This window comes from Schistocerca serialis, chromosome 3, assembly GCF_023864345.2.
Source record: "Schistocerca serialis cubense isolate TAMUIC-IGC-003099 chromosome 3, iqSchSeri2.2, whole genome shotgun sequence".
Taxonomy (NCBI): domain Eukaryota; kingdom Metazoa; phylum Arthropoda; class Insecta; order Orthoptera; family Acrididae; genus Schistocerca; species Schistocerca serialis.
In genome coordinates, this window is record NC_064640.1 from 126,349,343 (window position 1) to 126,371,360 (window position 22,018).

Below are 22,018 nucleotides of genomic sequence, written 5' to 3' on the forward strand. Positions count from 1 at the left end.
CATTGAATAATGACAGGTGATGAAAAATGGATCCTAAGCGTTGTAAATCATGGGTGAATCCAGACAAACCATCGTCATCCGCTGCAAGACCAAATCGCTTTGGAAAGAAGACAATGCAGTGTGTTTGGCGGGATCAGAAGAGTGTCATCTGTTATGAGCTGCCATACCTGGTGAAACCATTAACACTGATCACTACCAACAGCAATGATTGATTTTAATTGAGCATCATGTGAAAAACGACTGAAATATGGAAAAAGGCTACACAAAATCATATTGCTCCATGATAACACCCCATCACAAGAAGCAAAACGGGTTAGGGAAACGATCGAGGTGTTCAATTGGGAAATACTAGGGTATACGGCTTATTCTCCAGACTTGGCTCCATCCGATTATCGTCTATTTGCATCAGTGGGACGTCCTCTTGCTGAACAACTCTTAAATTCATATGAAAATGTACGAAAATGGCTTGCTGGCTGGTTCGCTTCAAAAGAACTGTTTCTTTGGTGAGGCATCCATAGCCTGCCGGAAAGGTAGGAGAAATTTATAAATAGCAATGAAGATTATTTTGAATAAAATATTGTTTATCAGTTTTGACAACAGACAAGTAATTATTGCAACCAAAGTCCGGTTTCATACTTCTACACCTGGTATTTTACAGATTTTATTTTGACTCTACTCCAGTTCCAGGCCCCAGAATACTGCTTTATTACAGATAATCAATAGAAAGAATAAAGTTAATCACTCATGATTGTGGTAGCTGTGTGTGTGTGTGTGTGTGTGTGTGTGTGTGTGTGGGCGCGCGCGTGCGTGCGTGCTTGTGAACAAGCTTATTTAACAGTTCAGTATTGTTGGTGTGCTTATCTGCTGCTCACTGCCTCAACCATATGGTGAGAGTTTAAATTTGCCTCTTCCATTGTAGGTATTGCGCCCAGAAGTTTTCAGTATTGTATAAATGTGCTTACTTTATTAACAGCTGTGGTTGTTGCTCCTAAAAGTTTATGTTCAGTGAAAATTTGATTCGTTCTTGACTATGATTCATGTAGCACCCTTTCGTATATGTATTGAAGAGTCTGTATTTTTATTTCATTTGCAGAAATCCAAAACCATTTGTAAGGAAGCAGGTGCAACATGATTTTCTTAAAGTCCCTGTACTCACAACTACAACATTAACAGTTCTGCGTTACTGTGGAAAATATCTGCAAATGAGTCAGCTACTGCGACGTATTGCAAGTGACGTCATTGCAGGAATGATTCAGTTGTTTGAATACTACATGTATGCTGTTTTTGTCTTCTTCACTGCTGACCTGGTATGTTTTCAGTTTATTCAGAACATATCGCATTTGATTATATGTAAACCTTTGGCTTTCACATTAAGAAAGGTATGCAGTGTTGTTAAAAATGTGTTGAACAAAAGTTGCCATTCCTAAACTACTTATATATTGCAAATTGTAGAACAGGAGGTTGGTAAATGATGTGATCTAATTCTGAATCAGAATTGCTCTATAAATTCTTAGTCACTAAGTGAGGTTTTTTTATCTCTCTCCCTCCCTCCATCTCCCCCTCCCTCCCACTCCCCCGCCCTACCCCCCCCCACACTCCCCCCTCCCACACCCCCCCCCCTCTCCCACACCCCCCCACACTCCCCCCTCCCGCACTCCCCCCTCCCGCACTCCCCCCTCCCGCACTCCCCCCTCCCGCACTCCCCCCTCCCGCACTCCCCCCTCCCGCACTCCCCCCTCCCGCACTCCCCCCTCCCGCACTCCCCCCCTCCCGCACTCCCCCCATCCCGCACTTCCTCTCCCCCTACCTCCCTCCCTCCACCTTCCCCTTTCATCCTCTCTCCCCCTTCCCCTCTCATCCTCTTCCCCCCTCACTCTCCCTCTCCTTCCCTCCCCTCCCCTCCCCACCCCTGTCCTCTCTCCTCCCCTCTGTCCTCTCTCCTCCCCTCTGTCCTCTCTCCTCCCCTCTGTCCTCTCTCCTCCCCTCTGTCCTCTCTCCTCCCCTCTGCCCCTTCTCCTCCCCTCTGCCCCTTCTCCTCCCCTCTGCCCCTTCTCCTCCCCTCTGCCCCTTCTCCTCCCCTCTGCCCCTTCTCCTCCCCTCTGCCCCTTCTCCTCCCCTCTGCCCCTTCTCCTCCCCTCTGCCCCTTCTCCTCCCCTCTGCCCCTTCTCTTCCCCTCTGTCGCCTCTCTTCCCCTCTGTCCCCTCTCTTCCCCTCTGTCCCCTCTCTTCCCCTCTGTCCCCTCTCCTCCCCTCTGACCCCCCTCTTCCCCTCTGACCCCCCTCTTCCCCTCTGACCCCCCTCTTCCCCTCTGACCCCCCTCTTCCCCTCTGACCCCCCTCTTCCCCTCTGTCCCCTCTCTTCCCCTCTGTCCCCTAGCACTTCCTCTATCTCACTCCCCTCCGCTCTCCATGGCACCCTCCCCTCCCCTCTCCCATTCCCCTCACCCTCTCACCCCATCGCCCCTCTCCCCCTTCATCCCCTCACCCCCCTGCTCTCCCCCTCTCTCCCTTCGTCCCCTCTCCCCCTGCCCTCCCCCTCTCTCCCTTCGTCCCCTCTCCCCCTGCCCTCCCCCTCTCTCCCTTCGTCCCCTCCCCCCCTGCTCTCCCCCTCCCTCCCTTCGTCCCCTCTCCCCCTTCGTCCCCTCTCCCCCTTCGTCCCCTCTCCCCCTTCGTCCCCTCTCTCCCTTCGTCCCCTCTCTCCCTTCGTCCCCGCTCTCCCTTCGTCCCCTCTCTCCCTTCGTCCCCTCTCCCCCTTCGTCCCCTCTCTCCCTTCGTCCCCTCTCCCCCTTCGTCCCCTCTCCCCCTCTCTCCCTTCGTCCCCTCTCCCCCTGCCCTCCCCCTCTCTCCCTTCGTCCCCTCTCCCCCTGCCTTCCCCCTCTCTCTCTTCGTCCCCTCTCCCCCTCCCCTCCTCTCTCGTCCTTCGTCCCCTCTCCCCCTCCCCTCCCCTCTTGCCCTACGTCACCTCTCCCCTTCCTCCTCTACCTTCGTCCCCTCTCCCTCTCTCCCTTCGTCCCCTCTCCCCCTCCCCTCTCCCCCTCCCCTCTCCCCCTTCGTCACCTCTCCCCCTCCCCTCTCCCCCTTCGTCACCTCTCCCCCCCTCTCTCCCTTCGTCCCCTCTCCCCCTCCCCTCTCTCCCTTCATCCCCTCTCCCCCTCCCTTCTCCCCCTCCGTCCCCTCTCACCCTCCCCTCTCCCCCTACCCTCTCCACCTCCCCTTCCCCTCTCCCCCTCCCCTCTCCCTCTCCCCTCTCCACCCCCCTCTCCCCCTCCCCTCTCCACCTCCCTCTCCCCCTCCCCTCTCCCACTCCCCCTCCCCTCTCCCCCTCCCCTCTTCCCGTCCCCTCTCCCCCTCCCCTCTCCCCCTCCCTCTCCCCCTCCCCTCTCCTCCTCCCCTCTCCCCCTCCCCTCTCCCCCTCCCCTCTCCCCCTCCCCTCTCCCCCTTCGTCCCCTCTCCCCCTCCCCTCTCCCCCTTCGTCCCCTCTCCCCCTTCGTCCCCTCTCCCCCTCCCCTCTCCCCCTTCGTCCCCTCTCTCCCTCCCCTCTCTCCCTTCGTCCCCTCTCCCCCTTTCCTCTCCCCCTCCCCTCTCTCCCTTCGTCCCCTCTCCCCCTCCCCCCCTCTCTCCCTTCGTCCCCTCTCTCCCTTCGTCCCCTCTCTCCCTTCGTCCCCTCTCTCCCTTCGTCCCCTCTCTCCCTTCGTCCCCTCTCTCCCTTCGTCCCCTCTCTCCCTTCGTCCCCTCTCTCCCTTCGTCCCCTCTCTCCCTTCGTCCCCTCTCTCCCTTCGTCCCCTCTCTCCCTTCGTCCCCTCTCTCCCTTCGTCCCCTCTCTCCCTTCGTCCCCTCTCTCCCTTCGTCCCCTCTCCCCCTTCGTCCCCTCTCCCCCTTCGTCCCCTCTCCCCCTTCGTCCCCTCTCCCCCTTCGTCCCCTCTCCCCCTTCGTCCCCTCTCCCCCTCCGTCCCCTCTCCCCCTCCGTCCCCTCTCCCCCTCCGTCCCCTCTCCCCCTCCGTCCCCTCTCCCCCTCCGTCCCCTCTCCCCCTCCGACCCCTCTCCCCCTCCGTCCCCTCTCCCCCTCCGTCCCCTCTCCCCCTCCGTCCCCTCTCCCCCTCCGTCCCCTCTCCCCCTCCGTCCCCTCTCCCCCTCCGTCCCCCTCTCCCCCTCCGTCCCCTCTCCCCCTCCGTCCCCTCTCCCCCTCCGTCCCCTCTCTCCCCCTTCCCCCTCTCCCGTTTCTCCTCTGTCTCCCTCCCCCTCTCCCGTTTCTCCTCTGTCTCCCTCCCCCTCTCCCGTTTCTCCTCTGTCCCCCTCCCCTCTCCCCGTTTTGTCCCATCTCCCCATCCCCTCTCCCCCTTTTGTCCTATCTCCCCATCCCCTCTCTCCCTTCTCTCTCTCCCTCCCCTCCTCCCCTCCCCTCCACCCCCTCCCCTCCCCTCCACCCCCTCCCCTCCACCCCCTCCCCTCCACCCCCTCCCCTCCACCCCCTCCCCTCCACCCCCTCCCCTCCACCCCCTCCCCTCCTCTCCCTCCCCTCCTCTCCCTCCCCTCCTCTCCCTCCCCTCCTCTCCCTCCCCTCCTCTCCCTCCCCTCCTCTCCCTCCCCTCCCCTCCCTCCCCTTCTCTCCCTCCCCTCCCCTTCTCTCCCTCCCCTCCCCTTCTATCCCTCCCCTCCTCACCCTCCCCTCCACACCCTCCCCTCCACTTTCTCACCCTCCCCTCCACTCTCTCACCCTCCCCTCCAATCTCTCACCCTCCCCTCCACTCTCTCACCCTCCCCTCCACTCTCTCTCTCCCTCCCCTCCACTCTCTCTCTCCCTCCCCTCCACTCTCTCTCTCCCTCCCCTCCACTCTCTCTCCCTCCCCTCCACTCTCTCTCTCCCTCCCCTCCACTCTCTCTCTCCCTCCCCTCCACTCTCTCTCTCCCTCCCCTCCACTCTCTCTCTCCCTCCCCTCCACTCTCTCTCCCTCCCCTCCACTCTCTCCCCCCCTCCCCTCCCCCCTCCCTGACGTCTCTTCTCCCCATCCCCTCTATCCCACCTCCCTGCCCTTTCTTCCCCCCATCCCCTCTATCCCACCTCCCTGCCCTTTCTTCCCCCTATCCCCCCCTCCCCTCTATCCCTCCTCCCCTCTATCCCTCCCTTTCCCATCCCCTCTCCCCCGTCTTCTGTCTCCCCCTCCCCCTCCCTCTCCCTCTGCCTGAGGACAGAGGGAAGAGAAGAAAAACTAATGAGAGAAGGGTGAGTCAAGACTGTGGTTGTTACTTGTCTTTTTGCAATGGAATGCAGTTCAAAACTGTCAAGTTTCAAAGCATCTTGTCTTCATTTTTAATATGTTCTCTTATGAACGTTTGTACGTAAATTCCAGCAACATGCATCTATTTTCATTTTCAGCAAGGACCTGAAAATTATACTTTCAGTCTTAGACTTCAAGCAACATTAAAACATATAGAAGGAAGCCTCATTCTCCTTGATAGATCAGATAGCGAAATTCAGTCACAGAAGAATAAGGTAATATTAAATGTTTGATTATTAAAATTTGATGTTAAAGTTTGTTCTATGTTCTGACAATTTTTAGCTAGCTGCTGTAGATCAATACTTGTTAATAGAACAGCATGTCTTATGAACTAAAGTAAGTATGTACAAAGGACAGATTTAATACTATTGGCTGTGAATATATTTATGTGTGTTTGGTGCTGTACTGTATAGTTATCCATCTTCTGTTTGCATTGAATACCTTGGATATTGATTATTGATGTTAAACTGGATGAAATGTGACAGCAACACATATAGACAGTCAGAAAACCTCAGTCATTCTGCATTTTGAGCTAGTAGTCCTTAGGCAAATGGGAGAGTTGGGGGGAGGGGGGGATGTATGGGAGGAAAGAGGGTTGGAAATAGGTGGTTGGCTGTCATCAGTTGTGAACACCATGAAAAAGTTGCTCACGCACCATCAAAGGACGCCATCCCTATTTATCTCAACAATCAGAGTACCTTTAATTCTTCAGTTTCTCCTGTATTTGTTGATCAAACTGCCCATGGCTGTACTGATGGTCCATAGTGTCCAGTGGGCACAATATTTCGGCATTCTGTGGTAGCGTGGATATAGTTGCTCTCTCCTGCCTGGTTGCCAGAACGTCCCAAGGTGGGAATTTCGATGGCTTCTCTAATGACACTGTCCCAGTATTTGGATGTCTGTGCTAAAATCCTGGTACATTCCTGTTCAGTTGCATGGTTCTCTGACAAACAAGGCTATGTGGGCACTGACTTGTTGGGGTACTTTAGTGCAGTGTGCCACTGGTGTTCTTGGCATCGATCTTTGGTTATGTGCACTATTTGTCCACACCCATGGACTTTCTGAACAACAAATATGCCAGGAATAACTGAAGAATCGCATCACAAACCTTTTTGGAAAAGAGATGTACCACAGCATGAAGAAATTTGACAAGCTGCACCACTGAAGATGCCGTTTGCTGAGTCCTCTTGCATTTCTGAGGAGATGTTGTGCTGAACTTTGCTAATGTCGTAGATCACATTGATTTTGTGGCAGCCAGGAGAATTAAGAAGTGAGCCAGCCTTGCATTGGTACATGAGAAGGTGCACTTTACCCACCGGAGTCTTGAATACAACTCCAAGAAACTTTTTAAATTATATTTACAACTGGCCAATCATTTTAACTCTTGAACATGGTACTGGATTGATAGTTTTACCTGGATGGCAGCCAATTCCACCCATAGGAAGGCTGCAGGACATCAAACATGAAAATTTTCATGTCTCATTGACAAACCATCACTGGAGGCCCCATGCAAGGCTGTCATCAATCTGACTAACATGCAGCTGAGTAGTAATGCCATTTTGGTTCTGGAGAGAGGGCGACCATTCAGAACCTGAGAGTGTGCCCTGAAATTATCTTATGCTAACAAAGGCAATACTCATGTTGATCTCTCCCACAAGGACTACACTGAGAAGATTCAGAGCATACTAAATGATGACTCCTATAGGTAGATCAATGCTGACCTCACCATGTAGGTGGAGAACAAGACCAGGGCGCTTGTCGAGGAATCAGTTACCAGAGGGGGTCGTGAAGAATTTGTCACCACAATGGCCAGTACTGCCAAGACTTAATGAACTCCCCAAGGCCCACGTTGATGAAGTGCCGTTATTTCTCATTGTCAGCAACATCAGAGCTCCAACATATTCACTGGCAAAATACCTGATTGACGTATGTAACGGGACATCTTCCTCTAACATTAACTTTCGTCAGCAGTAGTTGTTGATACCAGTATTATTTCTTGAATTTTGGACAGGTCAGTATTATCTCAGCAGCTTTTTTGAAAACTGCCATATAATTTTATACGCAGTGTGTTATATTTCAAGCATAAAATTTATGAAAAGGAATTACTTTATTTTGGATGTTATAATTGATAAGTACTAGTTCTGAATATACAGTTAAAATTATTTTTTTAGAGACATTTGAAATTATGAATTATTTCGCGCACTTAAAGTTTATATTATTAACTACGCAATCTAGTACTGTTTACTATGTTTATTCCTGGATTCATTAATGAAACAATAATTGAATCTAATAGAAATTCATCTGTCAAGAAACATTGTAAACCCTTTGGAATATTGTTATTTCCACTGAGTGAGACAATAGTAAGCATGCCACTGATGTGATCAGAGATATTTTTGTATTTTGTGTGAACAATGTAATTTTGGCTTCGTTAATGTGAAAAATCAAAAGACTGTGTGATATACTAAAACGTGAGAAAATATATTAACATAACAACAAAAATTCTGCAACAACAATCTCCAAATTTATTTAGATCAATTCAACTGTGAGGACCTAAAATGTGAGAATTTCAGCTTCAAGAATCAGACCCCCGGACAAGAAGAACTGGAGCCAACTCTATGCGAAAATATAAGTAAACTAGAAAGTTTATTGGAATCTTTGCTCCTCTCAAATCTTCACAAAATACTAATGTGGACAATAGCTGCAAGTAGAGAGGAGGAGATAGATACATGTACCAAGTCCTTATGTGGGTAAATGTCGACATCACATCTGCAGTTCTGTGGATTTTGTGAAACGTAAGTGTGCTCATCACCCTATCACTACAGTACAACCTGTGGATGTGGAAGAAATCAGGGGGGGAAGAGGTATCCACGGCCTTTATACTGTACACTGATGCACTATGGGGAAAAGTCGGGTGTGTACTGAACAAGCACCACATTAGAACTGTCTTTAGCACACCCAATAAGACACGGGCATTATTAGGGAGGCTGGGATGTATCAGATTCCGTGCCTGTGTGGCAAGACATATATTGGACAAACAGTGTGCACCATTGAAAATCTATGTCAAGAATACCAGCGGCACACTTGGCTAACAAGTCGGTGGTCATAGGGGACTGTTTGTTAGTGAATCATGCTATGGAGTACGAGTGTATCAGGATTTTAATGCAGACTTCCAAATACTGGGAGAGTCTCATTAGAGAAGCCATCAAAATATGCACCCAGGATAACGTTATCAATTGGGACTATGTCTATAATCACAGCAAGACTTGGGAACCAGCACTGGGTCTAATTAAGATGAGGCAGAGCAAACATAACAATCTGGCGACCAGTGAGCAAAGAGCAACTACATCAGTGCTGCCACACATGCCGAGGCAAGTGCCTCCACAAGTGCCAATGTGCAGCCTTGGATGTGGACCGTGGAGAAAACGGCTTGCATTGGGAGGGCATATAATTCAGTCATGTGCTGTCAGGAGTTCTGTTCATTAACACACCTGACAATGGCACCATGTCTGATCGCTGAAATATTGTGCCGATTGGGTACTATTGACCGGCAGTACACCTGTGGACTGTTTGATCTATGCACTCTTAGAAAATTTAGTATAGAATTTCCCTTGGGCATCCAAGAGGAACAAATGGTGGGGATCACACTCTAGATTAAACTGTTCCTAATCCATGAATGAAATACTATCTCAGTCTTCCTGACTGCTAGATTTTCTCATTCATGGTGGACAAAACGTCACATGCAAAGAGGCATACAGTGCTTTTGTATGAGGTGAATTCATCTTGTGTGTCACCAAACACATGGAATAACCTGTTGAATCCAATGTAATATGACCTGAAGGGAGAAAGGAACTGTCTGATATGTAGGCTGTTGTGAAGTCTGTAACAAGGGCCAAATATGTTGCCTCACGTTAATGACCCTGATGCTGGGTTGTAGTATATGCGCTATTTTCCTTGTACTGTCATAGAATATGTCCGCCTTCCTAAAATCTTCTGTACAGTTGATTCAACCCCTGGCCCATCTTTTTTTTTTTCTATGGATACATTTCATCTGCCAGTGACAGTGTAATGCCATACAAACATTTTCACCTTGCTTTCCTGACGTGTATGCCAAATGCACACAACATGCAATCAGAACCAATCTATTCATTACCTCAATCCACACAAACTATTGTAGGAACACTTCTGAGACTCATGCTGGAATGCTGTGTGTTTTATTTTCTGTGTTAATTTTATACATGTTAATTGCATCCTGCTGTTTGTTTCATCTTTATATGGTGTAGGTAATACATTAAACTATTTTTGTACTTCAGTTTACATGAATTAAATGAGACTAAACTTCTGCTCTCCAACCTTTCATTTTTATCATTATGAAGAGCATACCCAGAGTCTCAGAGTACAGCATAGCATTGTCAGATGGATGGAGCAGTTGGGAAGTAACAGTTGTTAAGAAGGTGAAAATGCAGTGCAGAGAAGTGCAAGATATTAGACAAAGCCCAAAGGAAGTGAAAAAAAAGTGGGCAAAAATTGAAATAGGAAAAAGCTGTTTGAGAAAGGGATGATGAAATGAAGAAATAAAAATGTACAATTTCAAAGCACTAAAAGGACAAAAGGGGGCTTTTCTGTTGTTGCTTACATTTGATGTTGATACCTGCTTTCTTAAAAACTAGTCAGCATCAGACAATTTACAGTTACAGCCTCATATCCAGACAAATTACAAAGTTACTGTGAGATACAATTTAAGAATTAAAAAAACCATTTTCAATGCTGTTGGCTATTGCTGTTAATAGGGCAAATTTTATATGTGCATTACATGAAAAAATACTGAGACTAAGATCTTATTTTTCACTCTTCCAGATAGCACGTCCATATATGTCTCCAGATATTGACTTGAGTCAGTCTCAGAGACTCTATGGTTTGCCAAAAAGAATTATTGCTGTTGAGTCACTAGTTCATTTAGCAAAGCAGCTGGAGTCATTAAAACCATATGTAGAACAGCTGCTAGAACAAACATGCAAGACTGAGCCATATTTTCAGCAATTCTATACGCAAGTAAGACTAATTTTCTACCTGATCTGTCTGCTTCATGTTTATATCATTGTAATCTTCTAATAGATCTTTCCTCCTAACAGACAATAAGTGCAGCAGTTGACCTTCGAAGGCCAGTGTATATGTGTGTCTCGCAGCGCATAGTAGATTTTGGTAGAATGTTGCACCTAATGAGCAAAGTTAATTGGGAAGTGAAGGATGTTATGAGCCAGCACAGTGACTATGTTGATGCCTTAATGATGGTATGTATGGTTTAGTACTATTTGAATCGAAAATTTGTGGCTTTATTTCACGTAAGTTGCATATTTATGAGGACATGCTGAAAAGTAATGTTTCTGAGTTTTGTGTGTAAACTTCCTAAAGCTTTTTAAAGAAAACAAACTTTATTAACATTATAAATCTTTATTCTCCATGTCTATGTATTTATTTCTCAACATAGTCAGCCCGGTGATGAACACATCACTAATGAGAGACCAGTTTGTTGATATCGTCACTATACAATGTTTCACTTTGGTTATGGAACCACAGCCTCACCTCTGTTTGCACTGCTTCATCACTATCAAAATTAATTTTTCAAATGTGCTCTTTAAGTTTTAGAAACAGATGAAAATTGAATGGGACCAAGTTGGGGACTGTACAGAGGCTGACTGATGACAGTGAACACAAGGCATTGGGTGGTTGTAGATGTCGCAGCATTCGTGTGTGTGGTCCAGCATTGCATGCCGAAGGAGAGGGTGCTCCATGTGTGGATGAACTCATCCGACATGTTGATCACCTATAATTTTTTTAGAACACTGTTGGAGAAAATAATTCCTACCCATCACGTTTTACACATTAATAAAATTAGAAACTTTTCTATGGAATAGGAGTTGCCAAGGTGAATCTTTTTCACTTTGTTTTCAAATTTAATTTTGCTGTCTGTCACACATTTTGTATCATTGGGTAAGTGACCAAAAATTTTGGTTACACCATTATTGTTCCTTTTGATCTACAGTTGATCAATTACAACAAACTTAATGAAGGAATAAGTATCTTGGGAGGCAGTAGACAGAATGTCCAAGTCCTTAAACAGATGTCTACAAGATGATGATGGGAGAGCACCACATATTAGCCATAAATTACATTTCTGAACAATGAACGTGTTCTTTCTTAAAATTGAGTTGTACCAGAACATGATTCCATATGACATTATTGAATGAAAATATGCCAACATACTGATTTCTCTCTCCCCAAGATTTACAGTGATTGAAGTGCAAATGTGTCTGAACTAAGTTGTCTTAGGAGTTCAGTTTTTTAATTTTTTTTTTTTTTTTTCAATTGAAATTCTCAGCAATATGGACATCTAAAATTTTGATGTTTCCACCCTAGTTAATATTTCCTCCCTAGTTAATATTTCCTCACCAGGCGTCACACTTATCATTGGTGTAGTCCCCTAGATGTGCAGAACTGAGTATGTTGTGGCTTACTGAAATTGGAAATGAGACCATTCACAGAAAACCACTCATTAATACTTCCAAGAACATCATTTACCATTTCTTCTCTTGCTCTATGTAATTTGGATTGATTATGATACTAGTGTCAGGTGCAAAAGAAATAATTCTGCTTGTTGTGTGTTAGGCAGAAGGTTGTTTACATATAAGAGAAACCATAATGGACCTAAAATTGAGCCTTACGGAAACCAATAAGTGATTTCTCCCCAGTCATAAGAATATCCCCTATTTACGTTGACTGAATTATGAAGTATAACTTTCTTCATTGTTTGAGTTAGGTATAACATTACTATTCCATCAGTTCTACAAAACCTCAGTTTATTCAGAAGAATATTGTGGTTCGCGCAGTCAAATGCCTTAGATAGATCATAGAGAATACAAGCTTGTGATATTTTGGTATTTAGTGCTTTTAAAATCCGATGATGAGTGAGTGTGTAAATATCATTCTCAGCTGATCAAGTCTTCTGAAATCCAAACCGTGATTTACTAAGGTCATTGTTGGTCAGGTGGGGTACTATTTTAGAATACATGATCTTCCGAAAATTTTTAGAAAAATTAGTTAATTGGGTTGATAGTTGTTGACATCTTTCCTATCACCTTTCATGTAGAGGAATATAACAATGGCATAATCAATCTCTTTGGAAACATTCTCTGAGTTGGTGATGCATTACATATTTCAGAAGAGTCAGTGATTATTATATGGGAACAGGTCTGTAGTACTCTGTTGGAAACCCCATCAAATCCAGATGAGCGTTTATTTTTGAGAGATTATAGAATTTTATTAATTTCAGAGGGAGAAGTGAGTGAGACATCCAACATTCTTTTTTTATTTTTCTCTTGAACTGTTTGCCCTATATTTTCTACTGCATTTGAAAAATGATTATTAAACATATCTGCTACGTGGGAGTTGTCATTTAAATTAATAGTAATTTTATCTTATTCTGTGGCTTGTCCTATCGTTTTATTACATTCCATATAGCCTAAAGCCTGTGTGCATTTTCTTTGGTTTTTAAATAACTTTTCATAGTAATTTTGAGTAAGTCTTGTAGTGGGCAGCAGCTACAGGATCTTTCACAAGATACTTCAATACCTCTAGTGATCCATGGTTTCCTACATGGTTCTTTAATGTCCTTTCTGATTAACTTATGTGGATAGCTGTTTACAAATAATTACATGAATTTATCGTAGCATAGATTAAACTTTGTTAACATTTGATTCATTATAAATTTCATCCTAGTAACCTCTTGCAAACTATTAATAATATTTTTCTTGGAATCATTAATTATTCTAATTGATTTCTGCTGAGGAGTGTGTATACTGTTAAGACACTATCTCATTTATCCTAACTGTGCATCATGATCAGCAAGAGCATTTTTTTATTGGGATGCAGTTTTTTCTTGTTTTGAGCTGCATCAAAGAAAACATTATCAATTAGGTTCCTACTGTCTTTATCCTTCTATGATGGTAAGTTAATTCTCCTAGTGATCCCAGAAAATGCATTACATGACCTAAGTATATCAAGCTATTTTCTTTGGGTGTTTCCTCACATCAGTCTCTTCACACAGTTATGTTACAACCATAATATTGTACATTTACTAGTAATAGAAAACCACTTAATGATTCCTCAACATTCATCCATTTCTCCACTTTCCTACACCTATTCCCCAGTATCAGCTTCTCTCTCCCTCTCCCTCTTTCTCCCTCTCCCTCTCCTCCCCCCGGCCCACACATACATACACCTTTGGCTCTCCTCTCTCATCTGCATTCTCACCCATCACATTTTATACACAAGAATTCATTTATGCAGACTAGTTGAGACTGCTTGTAATCCAGATTACTGAAAATCGGGATGATCCGGAAATATACAAAGCTTTTATTTTGTCACTAACAAGAAACTTTTTTGGCACTGAAATATAGATTTTACTGTAAGCTTCGATTCTTTTTCCATTGTGACACAGTTGATGTCCCTTCACCATATCCTGCAGCTTTATTTTTCAGCAGTTCTCCTTTGTCTATTCTGTTCAGTGCTTGCAACGTTTTGCCCATTGATATGACAATTTTCTTCACCTTCAAAGCCATTTCACTCTCGACACTCAAAACATGGGAACAAAAGAACAATCCTGGTACACCTTCTGAACTCCACAAGGAACAGATCCACACTGACCATAGCTGAAAGAAGAATGGGACCAGTGGTCTCTATGCTACATGCTGTGCCAACATATAACAACTGTACATATACCGTACCAATGTGTGGTGCCCATTTTTGTCTTAAACAAAAAAGGAAAAGGAAGTAAAAATGAATACAGGTAAACTGGAAACTTGGATTCATGAGGGCTGGATAAATAAGTTTATTGTGCAGTAGCTTTCACATAAAATTAACCTGTGTAGAGAGTAAAGCACACATGAAATAACTTGTTGATAACTGATGTCTCAATAGCTTCCATAATGAATATGTTAGCTTGCAGCTGGAATGTGTATTATAAAATTTTTCATAACACCAGATTTTCTGTTTTTATTTAATTGCAGTGCTTTTTTAGACATTAGACAGTAAGAGAGTTGCTCATAAAAGCACAATCCACGATTGAGGCCAGGACAATTCTTGATTTCTTATCTGCTAATCAGCTATTTTTAACATCTATGAAATTATATGGTAAAGAGTATCAAAGAATTAGAATTCAGCATTATCATTTGAAGTTGTTTGTTACTAAGATTTTAAATTTGTTTTACATTGTTTGTGATTCATTCCATTCATGTTAGATTCCAAAACATGACACTGTGAAATATAGGTTTGTGAATTGTCCAACAGCAATATTTGTTTCCAACATAATTTAAGATAAGGAAACCGTGAAGTTCCTGTTTTAATTGCAGATTCCGTGGCATGAAATAGTTGGTCTCATTTTTAAAATGCTTTTTTTTTATATGTCACAGTTCATGTACTGGCTGTGAACTTATTTGTATACTGTATGTTATTGTCACTTAACAAACACATTTCTCATTGAGAAGTATTCAGTTAGTATTGTTTTATGCTTTTGCAGGAGTTAAAAACATTTTTCTCCCAGCTGGAGAGTGTTGCTGCAATAGTGCCGTTGTCTCCAGAAGTGAACAAAGTGCTTTGGAGTAACCTCATAGAACTGATATGCAACACCTTTGTTGAAGGGTTTGTACAACACCATTATAAACATAATTGCATTAGTAACAGTTATTTAGTGTGGTACATTCATTGCTGGAACTGAAAGCAGTTAGTTTCTGAGGGGCTTTGCTTGTTTACTGCAGCTAGGTGTATAGAGCTGATAGCAGTCTGAATGAAACACTGCTGTTGCTTTAGATGTAGTGGAATGGTCGTACATAACACTCAGTAAGTCAAGGAAGGGAGGTGTATCATAAGTCTTAAAAATGAGAGATAGCAATGTGTTGAAACATGTATTTTGGTTTTAACCTGTTTTACACACTTGCTATGTAAATGCATGTAAGGTTATGTCATATTATTCTCGGAAGCATCCAGGCAGCTACTTTCCATAAAGTACTTGTTATAAATGTGGAATTATTAAAATTCTCTCCTTTTTGTGTTTTGGTTTCAATTTTTGTATGTGCTATGGAACGTAAAATCTACCTAAAATCTACCATAAACTGAATAGTTGCTCATGGCTAAATTTGTCACCAAAAGTAAGTGTGTGTGTGTGTGTGTGTGTGTGTGTGTGTGTGTGTGTGTGTGTTGTTGTTGTTGTTGTTGTTGTTGTTGTTGGAAACCGGCTAGTTGGTAAATATTCTCGTTCACCCCATACACTTACTATAAAAGCAAATAAATTGCCATTTGAGGATGACTGTTCTGTGTTGGGAGATCTGGATGTTATATGAGGTGGAAATTTTGGAGGAGGAGGTGATGGAAAAATTATTACCAGAATTAAAATTTCACCTTTCAGTGGAGTTTTGCTGTATTGAATCTTCCTGAGAGATTAAGGCCATGTGCCCTACTGGGACCCTAACAACAATCTTTGTTTTTTGCATGCAACATTCTTCTGATAAGTTTATCTGAACAAATTTCATGGCCTGAATCAAAGTTGGAAGTACCCCTCTCCTACCCTCCACACCATTTGCAGAAGCTATGCTGTGTTGTACTGGCCATTCACTTGTTATGTAACACCTTGAACGTCTTTAACTCTTTATCAGTCAGTTATTTGTTCTATGTTCTCATTCATATTATCAGGAATGCCAGTCAACACATCTTTAATTTGGTATTACATCATGAAGAGACTCTTTCAGAGCTTGTTACCATTTAGTAATGTTGCCCACTTGATTACCTTGTTTGAAGTCCTCTTCTGCCTTGATTGAGGATAAAATATACTGAAGAGCCAAGGAAACTGGCACACCTGCCTAATATCGTGTAGGGCCCCCATGAGCATGTAGAAGTGCCACAACACTACGTGGCATGGACTAGACTAATGTCTGAAGTAGTGCTGGAGGGAACTGACACCATGAATCCTGCAGGGCTGTCCATAAATTGGTAAGATTACGAGTGGGTGGAGATCTCATCTGAACAGCATGTTGCAAGGCATTCCAGATATGCTCAATAATGTTCATGTTTGGGGAGTTTGGTAGCCAGTGGAAGTGTTTGAACTCAGAAGTGTGTTCCTGGAGCTATTCTGTAGCAATTCTGGGTGTGTGGGGTGTTGCATTGTCCTGTTGGAATTGCCCAGGTGCGTTGTAATGCACAATGCACAATGGACATGAATGAATGCAGGTGATCAGACAGGGGGCTTATGTACATGTCACCTGTCAGATGTATCAGGGGTCCCATATCACTCCAACTGCACACACCCCGCACCATTACGGAGCCTCCACTAGTTTGAACAGTCCCCTGCTGGCATTCTGGGTCCAGGGATTCATGAGGTTGTCTTCATACCTGTACACGTCCATCCACTCAATACAATTTGAAATGAGACTCATCTGACCAAGCAACAGGTTTCCAGTCATCAACAGTCCAATGTTGGTCTTGACGGGCCCAGGCAAGGCGTAAAGCTTCGTGTTGTGCAGTCATCAAGGGTACACAAGTGGGCCTTCGCCTCCAAAAGCCCATATCAATGATGTTTGATTCAGTGGTTCACACATTGACACTTGCTGATGGCCCAGCATTGAAATCTGCAGCAATTTGCAGAAGGGTTGCGTTTCTGTCTTGAACAGTTATCTTCGGTCATCGTTGGTCCCATTCTTGCAGGATCTTTTTCCGGCTGCAGTGATGTTTGAGATTTGATATTTTACCAGATTCCTTATATTCACAGTACACTCATGAAATGTTCATATGGGAAAATCCCCACTTCATCGCTACCTCGGAGATGCTGTGTCCCATCGCTCATGTGCTCACTGTAACACCACATTCAAATTCACTCAAATCTTGATAACCTGCCATTGTAGCAGCAGTAACTGAACTAACAACTGCGCGAGACACTTGTTGTCTTATATAGGTGTTGCTGACTGCAGCGCTGTATTCTGCCTGTTTACATATCTCAGTATTTGAATACACATGCCTATACCAGTTTCTTTGGCCCTTCACTATAAATGGTGGTAGGAAGTTTTTAATGTGTATTTGCTTTCACAATCCTCTCTGACATAAGGATCAGTTTTTAGTTGAGATGTTCATGACATGTCACAAAGTAGGTCAATAACTTACATACAATCACATGAGTCTAGCTTATTTATATTAGTGTCAACTTACATTGAATGTTCTGATTACAGATACTTTACTAATGCTAACATGGCGATGACTGACTTACTGAACTCAACTGTTGATCATCTGTGATTGACTTTTGCAGTACTTAATACTTATTTCAATATTCGTATATGAAATGTTCTACAAATTCTTTACAAAATGTTTGTGGAGTAATTACATTTTAGTAATGACATGAGACAGGAATGATATGCAGTACTTTTACACATTTACCACTGAAGTTATTTTGTTTGCTGTTAATTATGTATTTTTAAAATGACTAAAAGTGGGTTTTATTTTTATGCAAGGAATTTTAGACACAAAATTCATCCTATATTTACTAATAGAGCCTCCCAAGGTTATTCTGGAAACTAGGACGTGTACTTGAAATATTTCATTAACTAATATATTTTACTAGTAATCATATATACTATTAGCAACTAAAATTTCATGGCTACAAGGTAGTAATAATGGATTTCTTGAAAGTACAATATTATAGTGAATGAGTTGGTTGGCCACTACGGTGGTTGAGTCAACAAGATATTTGGCATGATAGCAATAAAGGTATGAGTGGATGCCCAGTAGACGTCCAATGTGTCATCAGTTAAACAGAGTAGACAAACTGTACATGTATTTTTCAGTACAACAGTAGCTGTGCTGATGCCCAAAAAGGCCGATACCCATTGGACATAAGCTGAACACAGCCAACGGGGAAAGCGCTGTGTTCAGTATGCAGCTCATCAATGTCTTGCAGGCAAGGAAGCTCTGCTGGTGAGCCGCGGCCACTCGACACCGGTGAGCTGGCTTCCACTGCAGCAGCCCCGTGCGTAGAGGCAGCCGAGTTGCCCTGCATGAGAATTGCTGTGATACATGAGATCGTGACGTGGACCCAATGTAGAAGGGGCAGCTCACAACAGTAGTGTCTGCACAGAACAGAGGCAGGCAGTGGCAGCGGCAGTGGCAGTGGCTGTACAATCCTGGATGAAGGTCAGACCTCCAGGATGGAAGGCCACCAGCAGCCAAAATAGGCTCCCCAAGTGGACTTCCAGAGAATGTTAAGTCCACAGGATCGGACTTGGTGCTGGCAGCAGGGCTGCAGCTAGCTGTGGCAGAGTCCAGTGAGGGTGACAGGTTGAGCCATGTAGACTTGTAGACTCATGAACTCTTCCACCTTTGTATTGATGTTGGCCCCTCCTTGAGAGAGGTGGCTGACAGACTGCAATACCCTTGACTAAAAATGACTAGTATGTGTACGGTCTTGGCCCATCCTTGTTTTGCTACAACATTGGTTTTTATCCCGTTAGTCGTAAGAAGTCCATGACTCGGATGTGAATTAACTGGGCTAATATGTCCACTCTGATAGTGCCCTGCAAGGTAGTAACTGTATAGCATCATAGCGCAGTTCTTGTTGGATTGGCAGCAGTCCCTGTTGCAATAATGTTTGGTCACTTCTTTGCTGACCCACCTATGTGGCCACTTGCATTAGCCTTGGCAGGTATCTCAATTTTTACTCAGCTGCACCCAATTAATTACTTGTGGCCCAGCAATTTTTAGAATATAAACCTAACTTGAATTACATATGAAAACATTTTTAATGGCAATACTTCCAAAACTGCAAAATTTGAAACAAGACAAAGCATTCTTTACTTAGGAGAATGGGGCTTTAGAATAAGATATATAAGCCCAGAATCAGATACATATTAGCAGTATCTAAATTTTGATGGTACATGTTCGCATTAATCTTATATGTTGAATATGCATTTGCATTTATTTTGTTTTTTTTTCTCTAAAGAGTGTTTATATCATGTTCATCACTCAAATGTGAGTTATAATTTAAACAATAGAGATCAGCAAAAAAGAAAAAATAGTATTTATGTTAGGAGCAATATCAGGAAAGTGGATATGTTCCACCTTGCCACCTTTCATCTGTGCTAAATACTCATTTTGGTCATATAATATTGCTTAACTCAGTAAATCTAATCACTGTAGGCGATATTATATGGACTGTGATTAATTAATTGGTGACGGTACCTCATGTTGTTGTGGTTATTGGAAATCACAATTTGTGAAGTGTTACTAGCATAGCATAAGACTTAGCTATGGCAAAGTAGTACAGAAATTAAATGAGGCATCTTTGATCCATATGAGATTTCGTTGCAGGAAATGGAAAATTCTTGGGGACTGCAGAAAAAAGTAGACTTCTGCATTTTACACAATACTTGTACTTTGGATTAATAATTCATATGCATTCAAAATTGAATATAAGAGCTGCAGTCTTAAGTAAAGAGAGTAACAGGCTTTATTTCATTTGTAGGCTATTTTTTGCAAAGCTGCAAAACAGAGTGCTTACAATGCACTTGTGACGCTGATCTTGAAATATTTGCAATAAGATCATACTCGTACGATGTAGTGACAAATGCCACAGTCCATTGCATTACTTCCTTGTATAACTGAAAAATTTGAAAGACATGCAGCTGTAAATATGAGGGCATGCTGCAAAGTAATGCCTTTGAATTAATTGTGTGAAGACCCTAAAAGCTTTTTAAATAAAACAAATGTTATCAACATACTACATCTTTACTATTCTTGTCTACTTATTTGTAGGCCTCTGCCATAGAGACACTGCTAATGTGACATGATGATGTGTGATGTAACTATGTCAGTGCATGAGAAAAGGTGTGCTGTACTTGAGTTTCTAACTACAAGAATGTTCATCCACACACAGAGCACCCTCTCCTTCAACATAATGCCAGACCACACACGAGTGCTACGACATCTGCAATAATCTGATGCCTTGGGTCATCGATAATCCTCCGTACAGTCTCGACTTGGCCCCATCTAATTTTCATCTGTTTCAAAACCTTAAAGAACACCTTTAAGACTCCACTTTGATAGTAATGAAGTGGTGCAAAGGTGTGTACTCAAAGCCAATTTTTAATTGGTTGGATTCAGATGTTCTCGAATCGGAAGTCGAAACCTGTTTCTGTTTGTCGGTGTTCTTCATTGGACTGTTGTCACATTGTATGCAATAGATACCTATGGTGTTCACTTGTATCGGGAAGTTACTACATCCTTTTTTCAAATTGGGTAAGACAATTGTTTATTACATTTTTCCCCATTTTTTTCATAACTCCGATGTATACTTCAGGATGCAGCTATAAGCGGCAAAACTGGTCGTTAACAATAAAGGATCATTTAACAGCTGTTGCAACTCTTCATGTCTCAAGATGTATTTACACACTTGTAGCTGCCCAGAATATTAAACACCAAGTAAAAATTTAGATTGAACTTAAATAGGAATGCCAGAATGTGATGCAACAGCTCTCCCAAATTGTGGGAGGAAGTAAACAACATCCAATTACTTGCCCTCAAATTTTTGAATTTAGGATGTGTTCATTATTTAAGCCACCAATTAATGTGCTGTGTTTACTCTCATTTTGCTTTTCATTCATTTGTACTTCAGGTAATATATTAGAGCATGCTCAAAATTTCAACCAAAGAGTCTCTTCCAGTAATAGTAGAATCTCATTTTGGGCTGATGCCAATGCAATCCATTAAAGTTTGGGCATGCAGCCATACAAATTCCTATTCTTCTACTGATACCTCGGTCATGTGTCTTCCAGCCCGAAGATACGTAACACTAATATCAGGGGAACTCTTGAAGTTTGCACAGCTGCAGGCATCAAATTTAATGGATTACTCATTACACTGTGAAAGCATGATAATGGCATATTTTGATTATGTTCGTAAGTGATACAGTATCATTGGTTCAATAGTGAGTAGTATCAGTTAGCAGCTATAATTAATCGATAGAAAGCATTCTTCGAATCTTGAAGAAGATATTCTTTCCCCTGTATGCCACTTCTACACACACCACCATCTTGCCCCAAACCATCCATCCCACTAACACTGTCCGTCTCTCCACCACCGTCCATCTCTTACCAAAAGTTCCACCCTCTTGCACACATGTCCATCACTCTCCTTATGAATGCACCTTTTGCCCCATGTCCCTCTTTTCCCCATGTCCCTCTTTTCCCCATGTCCCTCTTTTCCCCATGTCCCTCTTTTCCCCATGTCTGACACTTTCCCCACATGTCCTTCCTTACCCAATATCTGACCCTCTCCCCCCATGCCTTCTTTCTCCATGGTTCCCCTCATAACTACCTCTCCCCCAGGGTCCCTCCCAAACTACCTCTTCCCCAGGGTCCCTCCCACTCCATGGAGCACCTACCTCTCCCCCCCCCCCCCCCCAACCCCAGATCCCATCCACTCTCCACCCAGGTCCCACCCTCAAATCACCAGGTCCCTCCCTCAAATCACCAGGTCCTTCCCTCTAATCCCCAGGTCCTTCCCTCCCCACCCAGATTTCTCTCTTTCTCCCCTGGTCTGGCCCTCTACCAACTTGGCCCCACTCTCTACACCCCTGGCCTCTCTACACCCCTGGCCTCTCTACACCCCTGGCCTCTCTACACCCCTGGCCTCTCTACACCCCTGGCCTCTCTACAC

General features: G+C 43.7%; 1 protein-coding gene across 6 annotated transcripts in view; it reads left to right on the top strand.

Moving 5' to 3' along the window:
- The window catches only part of LOC126469819 (syndetin), a 137,479-nt gene that overhangs the window by 83,076 nt on the left and 32,385 nt on the right, over nt 1–22,018 (top strand). For all 6 annotated transcript variants that reach the window (XM_050097102.1, XM_050097105.1, XM_050097103.1 and 3 more), the window contains 5 exons: nt 1,094–1,307; nt 5,374–5,490; nt 10,130–10,324; nt 10,405–10,563; nt 14,847–14,968. In XM_050097102.1, the coding sequence (XP_049953059.1) occupies nt 1,094–1,307; nt 5,374–5,490; nt 10,130–10,324; nt 10,405–10,563; nt 14,847–14,968 (807 nt within the window). The remainder of the gene's footprint in view (nt 1–1,093; nt 1,308–5,373; nt 5,491–10,129; nt 10,325–10,404; nt 10,564–14,846; nt 14,969–22,018) is intronic.